This window comes from Echinops telfairi, unplaced genomic scaffold (genome assembly GCF_000313985.2).
Source record: "Echinops telfairi isolate 266 unplaced genomic scaffold, ASM31398v2 ScPeMD7_23;HRSCAF=83, whole genome shotgun sequence".
Lineage (NCBI taxonomy): Eukaryota > Metazoa > Chordata > Mammalia > Afrosoricida > Tenrecidae > Echinops > Echinops telfairi.
The window spans coordinates 72390922-72403507 of NW_022103920.1; the positions used below are offsets into that span (position 1 = coordinate 72390922).

The 12586-nt window shown below is 39.1% G+C and overlaps 1 protein-coding gene across 2 annotated transcripts in view; it reads right to left on the reverse strand.

Annotated features, from left to right (window-relative positions):
- AGMO (alkylglycerol monooxygenase) overlaps nt 1–12586 on the reverse strand; it is a 380748-nt gene that overhangs the window by 360471 nt on the left and 7691 nt on the right. For both annotated transcript variants that reach the window (XM_004702828.2, XM_045288837.1), the window contains exon 3: nt 7989–8140. In XM_004702828.2, coding sequence (XP_004702885.1) covers nt 7989–8140 — 152 coding nt within the window. The remainder of the gene's footprint in view (nt 1–7988; nt 8141–12586) is intronic.

Genomic DNA, 12586 nt, shown 5'->3' on the forward strand with positions numbered 1-12586 from the left:
TGGAGAGAAAATGTTTTGAGAAATGATGTACCAATACACTTTACACATTTGAAGTGTGTATGGATTGGGATAACAGTTGTATGAGCCCCTAATAAAATGTTTAAAAAAAAAAAAAAAGAATAACATTCTGTGTACAAGAGAGCAATACACTTTTATTCTTTTATGTCTTAATAGATTAATAACATCCACTTAAAAGAAAATTTTAAAATATAATGCTGAAGGATGGAATTGTAGGGAATGGAAGCAATGCTCTCATGTTGCTCATTTTCTTCAATAGTTTTCCTTCAATCCGTTTATAAGGTTATTTCGTGTTAAGGAAAGCTCAGGGACAGGTAAGTGAAGTTTTCTCCCCGAGATCCCATTCCCCTTAGGGTAAAAATAAATACATCAAAAAATGTTCAGTCACATACTGAGGCTGTTCACTAAAACTCCATTAGCTATAAACCAATTAATGATCTTTGCTGAACTGATTTTACATATATAAGAATTGCTTAAAGCACCAGCAAATCAGTTAAAGAGGTGAAAAAGTACTAGTATCTATAAATCTCATTTCTTTTATCAGATTACAGTAGTTAGCTGAATTATGATTTCGCTATTTATAACTTCCTCTCTACAAATACAAGAATTTTGTCCTTTCCCTCTTATAATGTAATCTGATATAGCTGGTGAACCCACATCTGGATATTTAGCACAACTCTTTATTTCCTTCTGTATGTCCCCAAACTGTCAGTTATTTCAGGGGAGGTTCAACCCTTGGGAGAACTGAAAAAGCTACATCCTCCTTTTTTCCAGGTTTTATAAACTCTTTTCTACCCTTTTCCCCAGGATCTCAGTAAGTATAAAAATAAGCAGTCTGAATTCCTTCTGGCTCTGAAGAAAACGGTTGGGGATGTGAGGAGCCTGGGGTCCATCAAACTTGCTTCTACGGAATAAAAGAGAAGAGCCTTCATATGAAAGAAAGAACAGACTTTGACTACTCATTCAAATGTAAAATAAGAAATTGGTGGGTTGATTTTGCCTTTTTCACAAAAAGAAATATAAGTTGAAACCAAGAAGAAAGACAATTGAAAGCCAATGAGGCAAATCAGCACTTTGAAAGATAAGGATCCCACACTGGCTACTGTTAACTGAATCACAATAAAAGTTAAAAATATTATAATCAAGGTGAAAATGGTTAACCCAACTCCCTGTGTAGCATGAACAAAAAGACAATAAATAGGAAATAAGAATATAATGATTAAGAAACTTGTTCTAATAGCATATATTTACCTATATAGTGTTTATATAATTGAGATAATTAAAGTTTATTGTGCTAAACTGGCCAATAAACACATGTGGAGTGGATTGAAGGGCAGAAAGATAAATGGTTCAGTGAACCTCGCCTTTCTAGTTCTCGGGTCTCTTGCTTTCTGATGGTTGGCCCAGAGTGCAATTGCCTCAGCCAGTTCCCTGCTTCAGCTGGCAAGACTCACTTCCAGCAAGACACCCCTAAGGAGAAGTCATATGAACCTACCCTGATGCAGCCCTGGGTGCCAGAGAAGCCGCATGGAGACCCCTTCCAGTCCTGAGATGCTTACACACTCACTGATTTGGCTTTCCTCCTGTAGTTGGCTTCATTGTGTGTGTTTTGTGAGATTGAGGAGGACTTGGTAGATTGGTGTCGGATGCATGGACTAATGTTGGACTTATGGGCATGGACAGCACTGGGTTGGGATGATTTCTTAAAGCACACTTACCCTTCACATAAAACTCTCTCATAATATATGAATTTCTGTGAATTTGTTTCCCTAGAATACCCAGATTAACACAATAAGGTATTTACATACATTACATATAAAGTCAAGAAACCATACTCGCTGCCATCAAATGATGCCAACTCATATAGACCCTAAAAGACAGGGTAGAACTTCCCCTGTGGACTTCCAAGAATATAACTCTTTACAGGAGTAAAAAGCCTCATCTTGGCCCACAGAGAGGCTGGTAGTTTCGAATTGCTGACCTTGTGATTAGCAGCCCAACACATAACAATTGTGGAACCTTTAACTATGAGGGTAAGCAAAAAAACTATTGCAAGTAGAGTTTGAGTTCTTGCAAGGGTATTTCCAAAAGTATTACTATTAAATTATTGAAACCTTTTCATAAAACCAAAATATCAAATTGTGAAACGAGAGTTCCTTGACATATCCTCTATCTAGGTATATACACTCTGTAGGTGGTGTTTCCATCTTTAAACCATTCCCTGAAGAACTACGTGTTTTATAAATTATACAACACCACAAAGGCAGTTTTGGAATCCTGAAGGAGCACACATTGTGTTGTTCTAACTCATGAACCTGCTTAGCCCATTAAATTTCACTCTTGCTTAAGGAACTGACTCTTAGAATATGAGATGTCATCACAGAATATTGGAGTATGCCTCATATATTGCCAATAATTAATGTGTACTTTCCTTTCTGATAGCCCATTGTCCTTCCTAGGAAAGTGTCCCATCACAGCAAACAAGTATTAGTTATGACCAGACCTAGTCCAACGAACATGCCCAGAAAAGATTGCCATAACCTGCATGTCACCAGGGGACAAAAGCATTTTGGAAAAGGAACATAAGAATGAAATTGACCGCATCTGTGGGAAGAGATGATGAAGAAACTCAATAGTAGCAGACAAAAGAAGGCGAGGAGCTAACTATGGAACAAATCATTAATTGCTTAAATATAAGTTGTGGAAGTTGAAGAGTACTAAAATAAGTCTATGAGTACCAAAATACAATCTTACATATACCCCAACTGAATTTCAAGAATATTTCAATGGCAGATTTGACATATTAAAGAACGCTAATAACATCAAGACCATCATGAAAAAAAAAAAAAGAAGAGCATCATGCATGAAGAAAGCCACAGGTCATTAAAAAGACCAGGAAGGCAGACACGATTAAAATGGGCACCCCAAGAGACTCTAAAACTTGCTTTTGATCATCGAACAGCTAAAAGAAAATGGAAAAATGGAAGAAATGAAGCAAAAGGGCTGAGCATTCAATTTCAAAATGGCTGCTCAAGAAAACAAAGTATTATTATAAAAAGTGCAAAGATCTGGAGTTAGAAACCCAAAAACGAAGAACAAACTTGGCATATCTCAAACTGAAAGAGCCGAAAACAAAAACATCTCAAGCCTCCAATTGTAATATGTTGGCCTGTTGTGGCAGTTATATAATCTGTCGTCAATTTGAGAGGATTAAGAGTGAAGGGGTGAGTTTAGTCTGTCAATCAGGTTGCAGACTGATGACCTCATTTGGAGGCGCTAAGGAGATAAATAGCTCCCTGGAGGTGAGACATTTTGTGGAGAAGACAAATGGAGAAAGATTGATGGAGCCAGACCATTGGAGAAGCCACGTAGAGATCCCTGCCAGTGATGAGATGCTTACAAAGCCACTGGATCCACAAGACTTCCCACCCACTGGCTGATCTACCTGCATTAAGTGTCATTGCATGTGTTTCATGAGTCTGAAGAGGGCTTTATAGATTGGTATCAGAAATATGGGCTAATATTGGACTTATAAGCTTGATCTGGGCTGGGCTGGGCTGTTTTCTTAATGTACAGTTGCTCTTGTATATAAAGGTCTTTCTTATACACGAGTGTGTCTATGAATTTGTTTTCTAGTCTACCCAGACTAATACACCCGCTAACCTCAGTGTCTACCATTTGAAACCACCAGCTGCTAAACAGGACAAAGAAAAGGGTTTCTAGTCCTGTAAAAAGTTATGGTCACAGAAACCCGCAAGGGCAGTTCGACCCTGACCCACAGGTTTGCTATGAGTCAGAATCAACTTGATGGTTCTTTGTTTTATGGGCAAACTGTTGAATGATTTAGGAAGCATCAAAAGGTGATGGGAGGAATGTACAGGGTCAATTATCAACAAGAACTAACTGACATCTAACTGTTTCAAGAGGTAGTATATGATTAAGAATGAATGATACCAGAAGTCCAAGCTCCACTGAAAGCATTATTGGAAAAAACAAGGCTCCAGAAATTGACTGAATACCATTTGAAATGCTACAATATGCTGAGGAAGCCCTGGAAGCACTCACTCCACCATGTCAAGAAATTTAGAGTAGAGCTACCTGGCCAAAAGACTGAAGAGATCCACAATGTGTTTATTCCAAAGACAGGTGACCCAACAGAATGCAGAAATCATTAAACAGTGTAATTAACAACACATGCAAGTATAATTTTGTTGAAAATAATTCAACAACAGTTGCTGAAGTACATCAAAGTGGAGCTGCCAAAAATTCAAGCTTGATTCCCAAGAGTACATAGTTAGTGGGTTATCATTGCTGATGCCAACTGAATCTTGGCTGAAATCAGAGAATACCAAAAGATGTTTACTTGTGTTTTACTAACTATGCAAAGAAATTTAACTGCATGGATCATAACAACTATATAACATTGAGAAGAATGGGATTCCAGACACTTCCTGGTGCTTAGATAGGACCTGTACATCAGCCAGGAGACACTGACTGGAGTAGAACCAGATGATGTAGCATGGTTTACAAACATTTAAGGTGTGTGTCATGGATGCATGCCTTCACCATACTTATTCAATCTGTATGCTCAGCAAATAATCTGGACAATATGAGGAAGAACAAGGCATGAGGACTGAGGGAAAGAGTATTACATCAAATGACATATTGCATTGAATAAATCTACCGCACAAGACCTCTTTCAATTATTAAAGAGCAAGGATGTCGCTTGAAAGCTCCGTTGTGCCTGATCCAGACCATGCATTTCCGTGCACCTCATATACATGCGATCAGACAATGAGGGAGGAAGGGTTAGGGAGAATAGCACCACTTTTAAAGACTAGAGAGGTTACAACTACACTGTAATTTTTTTTAATCATATTTGGCTAGAAAGTACTCTTTCAATATATTCAAGGAAACCATGAGATAAAATGGCTTACATTTTCAAAGACAATGGTTACAATACAAAATATTTTTTCTAGATAACAGATTTACTGCAATTTTTTTCATGAATTAATAGATCTTATTAAAAAACAACAACAAATTCACTGCCACAGAGTTTATGCCGGCTCACAGTGATGCTCTAGGACAGGGTAACACTGCTCCTGATGGTTTCTAAGACAGTTAGTCTTTAAGGGAGTAAAAAGCCCCTTCTCCTGCAGAGCGGCTGTGGTGGCAAATTGCTGACCTTGCAGTTAGCAGCCCATCTCATAACCATTGTGCCAGTAGGGTCCCCCCAACATTTTAGTCAATGCACACATTTAAAGTGTGGAGCGCAAACAGTGTTATCTCTAAAATGTAGCACCTGCAAGCGTAACACTTGTTGACTCTACTCCTGTATCTCACATCCTTGTGTGGGAAGGATATTGCTCATAAATATCCCTGTCACACACACTTCACCCCCATTCACTCCAACCTCGGGTCTGATGATTCCAGTTTTCTTTTTCTTCCTCTCTTCCTTGCCACACACTCAAATCAACCACTCACCGAGATCCTGCGTTTTGCTCCTCATTTTTTCCTAAAATGATTATGTTGCTAAACATTTCTTTAGAAATACTTCTTTATGCCTTATTCCTTCTCAAAGACGACAGACTCCTTAGTTGCATGCTTTCTAACCCTTATGTCCTACTACGGAGGCTCAGAATTCAGCTCTTGCTCTCTAGTTGCGTCCCCCTTTCAAAGTAATTCATTTCCTTCCAATATGCAGTGGATGCGTAATTCCAAAAGAAAATTCAGTGAACCAGTGCAGTAGGAGGGCTTTGTGTTAGAAGAGAGCTGTTATAAAACTATGCTAACCCTGAAGTGCATGTTTCTTATTGCCTAGCTGACAGCATTTTCATGTGCAATGTGGATGTGCTGCCAAGGAATTGGATCAAATTTACATATTACAATGCCCCATATATATGCAATGAATTCTCTAAATTCATGAGGAGTAAAAACAGGACCCACATAAAGTTTGTTCTTATGAGAGATCAGGTTAGTCTTCCAAGTTCTCCATAATTTCTGGCACACCTACTCCTCCACCCCCAATTATCTGCCATCTCCTGAGTTTAATAATTAATTGCTATGTACACACAGGATTCGCACACCATAGTCACAGTCATGTACTTTATTAGGGAAATAACTGGCTGCAATTCAGGATTAGAATAAACTTAGAAGTAACAGTCAGAAGTTGGCATCAACCTCAGAAAGCACACAGGCAAGATCTGGAATGGACCCCCTGAATGGCGAGCCCAGTGATCCCTTCTCCAGTGCAGAATAGCTTCTGACCAGGTCTGATCTCTCAGTGGCAAAGACCCAAGGAGCTGATCAACGCCTGGCTAAGATTGTTTTCAGCCAGTGCCACTGTAATCTCTTTGAGGACAGTGGGCATGGCTTATCTGCATCTGCCTTCTCTGCCACGTGGGTGCCCCAATTTGATACTTTGCTAGGTGGCTGCTTTCTATACCATGCAGGCCTCTCTACCATTAGAGTCAATATTGTTGGCCACTCTGCTGGCAAGCTCTTTGCTACTATTTGGTCAAACTCATGACCAAGGGTGCAGCCTGCTCAGTTTTCCCGGTTGCTGCTCTTCTACCAGCAGCCTCTCTCCCATGAGAACTCTATGTAATGGGACCTTTTTGTCAGTGGAAATGTTTCTGTTAGGCTTGGGACCACTGGCCATTTTACTATTGGCCTCCCTACCATTAGCTGGCCAATCTTGTAACCAGTGTACCAGCCCCTCAACTCTTTCAGCTGTTCCCTGCGATTTGATCGTTTTGCCATTCTCTCTGCCTCTTTATTGCTAACTGGACCAACTCATCATCAGCGCAGCAGAACTTAGCCTTCATTCTGCTCTGCTCAGTTTTCTTAGCTGCTCTTTGCTACCAGGCCTCCCCACCATCTGTTCTCTGCCCAAAGCCTCTATGCTACTAACAGGCCCAATTCACAGCCAAGATAACAATTTACTCACATAACAATTGCTCACCTGGCACCAGCTCTCCACCACTGAAGCTCTCTTCCATGGGGTCTCTCTGCTCTTGGACTTCTCTGTTGCCAGGTGCTCCACAGTCAGGTTAGCCATTGTTGGCTTTGGCTCTGTTAACTGGCTCAGCTCATCGCCAGTGGAGCCCCTTCAGGACAGCTCTGTTCCCGTGTGGTTCTGCTTCACTCCCGGGACAGATCTTTGTTGGCGCTCAGTTACAGCATCTTTTACCAGACCAGGAAGGGGCCCCATGTCTCAAAGAACATATTTCCCTCCTTACCTGCGTCAACTAGGGGACCTTGAAAAATCTCTTGATGTCAGCTCGACAGATATACCAAAATCAGTTACAAGAGGAGCCTCCTTTGATCATACCAGAGTTCAACTAATCATAACTTGGCTCTGGCATGTCTATCAACTCAGGTCTTGTACAAAAATAATATTTTCTGCCAGCTGAGACTAATAATCTTCTGAAGGTAGACAGCACCCTGGTAGGTTCCCACAATTGTTTTTGAAAGAATGAGGGCAAAAGTAATAAATCCCCAGGGCTCCAGGAAAACATGTGCTGAGCTATTTCTCCAAAGAGCCAAGGAGAAAGGTATACTACACACGTAACACCTAGGAACCCGTGCTGTTGCCGAGCTCTGCAAAGTGGCCCTTGGTAATGAATAATGCAAAGTTAGTATTGTGTGAAAATGGAGACGCGACTCAGAATGCCATAAGTATAATGTTAGGCGGTATACTTTAAAATAATGCTACATCTATCAACCTTCACAAGTTTTAAAATTAAATTTGATACCACAAGTTAGAAAGTGCCTCCTATAATTTCCTAAGATTTTTCATAAAAGCCCACAAATTGTATCTATTCATATTTCAAAGCAAACTTTCATTTATCTCAATATGCCGTAAAAGACATCATTTTATTCACTCGCGAGTTCGTTCATGGAATACCTGCTATGTGCCAAGCAGAGTTCAACATAAATGCTGAGTAAGGCCTTAGTCTGCAACTTACCATGGGCCATGCGATGAAACCAGTAGTAGCCAAAGTCAACTCCTAAGAAGGTCAAGTACCAAGTCCACGGGGAATCCCAAGGCATATTGAAAAGTCTGTAGTTCTCCCAGATATAAATGTAACTAGTGAGTTCAATGCTCCTGGAAAACAGTCTGGGAAAAATAAAATTCATAAATAAGGATTATACCAAATATTAGGTGTGAAATTAGGCTAGATTTAAGGTAATGTTTTTAAATGAATCTATGCACATATAAAAATCAGATAATTCTCCCTCTAGTTTATTTCATACTGCTTGATTTTCTTGGTATTAAAATTATTCACATAGGCACTCTGGAGGCTAGCTGTGTTTATTCATAATTTCATCAGGCTTCTGAGGCTTAATTTCTGTAATTGTTATTTCTATAGCTTAATGAAGAAACTAATACCAGCACTTGATGAAGGGCATACAAAAGGCAGAAAAATTGGCAGCATATTTTTAAAGGGGATTGAAAATTTGCCTTAACAAATGTTAATCCCCTAAAACACTTTCAGCCTGAAGCTGTTTCTATATAATTCTACTTTCTCTCTTCCCTCATTCTTTCACACATATAGACATATGAAGACATGTATTTTTAATATTTTAGATATTGTACTTAGGGAAATATTTTGGATTCTCTTAGTATTTTATTATTTCTTACAGAAAAAATACACTGGAACTCTAGGATGAAATGGAATAACCACCTAGAAATAAAGAACCCAAATCTAGCTAAAATGAACAACTGTTATTGAACACACAATAAAAGTTATGTCCTTATTATCGCTGGCTCCAAATCATAGCAATGCCAAGCACAACCGAACGAAGCGCTGCCTGGTCCCGCGCATCCTCGCGGTAGTCGTCCTGTGGGAGCTCCGTGTTTTCGCCGCCACATCAAACTGTCTCCTGGAGTCGTTTCCGCTTTTTCAGGGACACTCTGCCAAATATTGTATCCTTTTTCCAAAAACTGGTCTCTCCCAATAACACAACAAGAGTATATGAGGCATATTCTCATTGTCCTCATTTCTAAGAAGCATTGTACTTTCACTTTTTTCAAGAAACATATGTGTTCTTCTGGCAGTCCACAGCACTGGCAATATTCACCAACGCCACCCTTCAAATGAATCCATTTCTCTGCGGTCATCTCTAATCACTGTCTAACTTTCACATGTAGATGAGACAATATAAAATACCAGCAAAGGTGAGTAGGAGGGTTTTATCCCTTCACTTTACGTCACCAAACTGTATGCTGAGCAAATAATCCAAAAAACTAGACTGTCTGGAAAGGAACGTGGCATAAGGATTGATGGAAAGCTTATCCACCATCCGCAATGCGCAGAGGATACAGCAAGGAGGTCTTGAAGTATTAGCTGATGAAAATCAATATGAATGGAAACTGAATGTAAAGAAAACAAAAACTATACTATAGAATATATCAAACTTCTGAAAATCGTATTTCAAGAGATTTCATAATTACACATAACATAATTAAGTGTTATAAAGTCTAATATTGTTTTCTCTTAATTATTCTGTGATCAGCCTTAAGACAATAACTTTGTCCATTTTGCAAATTTGACCAAGTGAACTTTCTTCCTTATTGATCATTAAAATGTGAAGTGAATTATTCACTCTACAAATAAATACTTTTTAATAAATCACTATCAAGTTTGTGGATAATATTAGCAAAGAATAAAATATTCTAATGGGGGTAAAAGTTGAAGAAGCATCTCTAATTAGTATGCCATTAAAATTCATATTCTGTATCTTTAAATGATCACGGTATTGGATCTTTAAGAGATATGGGTTTTAATTTTACTCTTCTCTCAACTTTAATTAGAAAACTTTAAAAGAACCTCTTACACATTTCATTTTTCAAGGTATTGTTTAAAATAAATTACTTGACTACTCCACAGCTGTGTTAATATAAATAACAATAGAAATGGCAAATGTGTGTATGTGCATATATATATTTGCGTGAAATTTAACTTGTCATTGTTTAAAATTTGATTTTCAATTTGAGATGGCATGCTGGCAGAAGCAGTCTGCCTGTACGTCCTGAAAGAGAAAAAGCCTACAGTCCAAAGAACTGCCCACTCACAACCTCTGCCTCCACTCAGGCTACACTCTGGAAACCTTAGAATCCTTTGTTAAATCACTTTTAAATCTGAATTCAGTGCCTGTGGGGACCTCTTTCTGATCCAATTCTCCTAAGGCCAAGCCTCTTTAGGTGAGCCAACTCCTACGCCTACCAAGCTGGACAAATATAACTGTTTTCAGATATGAAGACAGAACTTGGACAATCTATGATGTCCACACACAGAGGCATGAGATCCCACATTGGAGGGCAGGCCAAGGGCTGAGACCCCCATATTGTTCTGGAATTTCAAGGATCCTAAGAACCTGAAACCTAAAACCAACCTTCCAGATGGTTACCAAGATATATTTCTCAAAATAGAGGGATCAAAGTTAAAACAAAACAAAACAAAAAAGCTTATACGTTTGGTTGACAACTTTAAATTTTTAGGCTAGAGTTTGTCAGCAATGGCATAATGGCCACTGTGGACCAAATAACCCTTTATGATAAGGGCGCGTCCTGTGCATTCTAGAAGGTTTAAGAGCATCCCTGTCTCTATAAACTTGATAACAGGAGCACCACCACCGAGTCTGGTAGTGACAACAAAACTGTCTCCAGATGATGCCAACTCTTGACTGGCAAATGGGGTCAGGGGAGGGAGTAGCCTCATTTGAAAATCACTGCTCTGATCACACGGAAAAATGAACCCTAATAATAATGAAGCAAGAACTTGAAATAATCGCCAGCTTCTAATATAAACTCTAGCTCTTGTGCCAAAGCAGATACATTGAGAGGTTTGCTCAAGCACTCTGGAAATGAATATTAAGATCTTCCTAGAGGCCAACCAAACAGCACTGAAGGCAAATAGGTAAACACAGTAAGCATCAACACTTGTTTCTTAAAAGTCCCAACAGTTCAGCATATATACTTTTAACTTGCTATCTTCTTTGTCAGTTCAACTTGATATAAGCACTAAGATACTAGGATTTAATAAAAGAAGGTCTCTGAAAAGCTTCCATTTATAAAACAAAGAGAACCTGCCCGTACTTGAAATCCCTTTTTTTTAATTTCCTGTACAGATGCCAGATCTCGAGCAGACACCCAATTTATTATACTGTCAACTAACTTATTAGGGTTGACACAAATCGAGCTGAAATATGCCTGACGTACTACAGTCAGGCTTTTTTTTTTTTCACACTTTAGCATGAAGCCAAACTCTCCTCAAGGCAAAAAGAAAGTGCAGAGAAGCTATGGGAGTTATATTCCCTGCTTTCTATCAGCAAGATGATCATATATATATGTATATATATATGCATGTCTATGTATATATGCCATCGAATGCTCACAACTAAAAATAATTCCCAAAGTAACACGATTGAGGATGATAATCAATTCCTTGAGTGCAGAAAATAGCACCTACATCTTAAAAATATTCCCACCAGATCTTGATCATACACCAAAGATCCTTCCTTTTTCTCCTCCCGATTTCTTTGTCCTGTCTCCTCAACATAGGCTTTCCACTCTGGAATTCAAACTTCCAGTTTGCAAACCACATCCTGAGGGAAGAGAACTACATAATATGCATTATAAGTCAGCTTTTTTATCACTTGGAAATGGAATCCTGGATATTGAAGGGGCTTAGAACTGTCAAATGCTAGAGCTCTTTCGATCAGTTTGAATGTGCAACCAGCAAAAGGATCTAAATGGAGGGAGCCATTGAGACCTTCTGACCAACAACCGATGCCTCTGGAGACGCTCCTCCCTCTGCTACACTTCCTTCTCGACTTCCCGCAAATAACGGTTTCTTCTTGGGCGGGAGGCATATATTGCTCTAGTTAGGTGAGATGATTGCGCAAAACATTTTCATCTAAGAATAGTATAAGTGTGTCCTTTAGTTACTGTAAAAAAATGGTAAAGTATTGAACTGCTACTTCAGTACTGAAACTCAGATGTTTTTAGTTCGTATATAATATTAAGTTGAAAAACAATGATAAATTCAAATAAGCATCCGTTGGGAAAGAGGATGAAAAATGATGATTCTATGTTACGGGCATCTTGGTTGAATTGAGTCAACATCAGCAGTAAAGACATGACCTTGGTTGTGTGTGTCAGTTAGTCATTCAACATAACAGAGCTAACTTAGGAGCATGTGGCTGAATGGCCTCAAATCACCTACCTCTCAAACCTCTGAGAGCTCGCCACTAAGAAACAAGTGCCATCGATTCAAAGCTCTCCTGGCAAAAGGATAACATTTCAGACCCACTAAAATGGTGGATGATGTGCTTCCTATTCACAGATCCCTACTTGTGCGACCCTTAATTGTCATAGCTCTTGGAGTGAGAACGGATTAGACCAGATGACTGCAAAACTTCTATTTCCAAGAATTTCATATTACTAGCCAGAAAGAAAAAAATGTTTAAGTGAAATAACTATACAGTGAACCCTCGCCACCTCGCGCTTCGACTCCCGCGGCTTCACTCTATCGCGGTTTTTGTGTAACAGCACCCACTG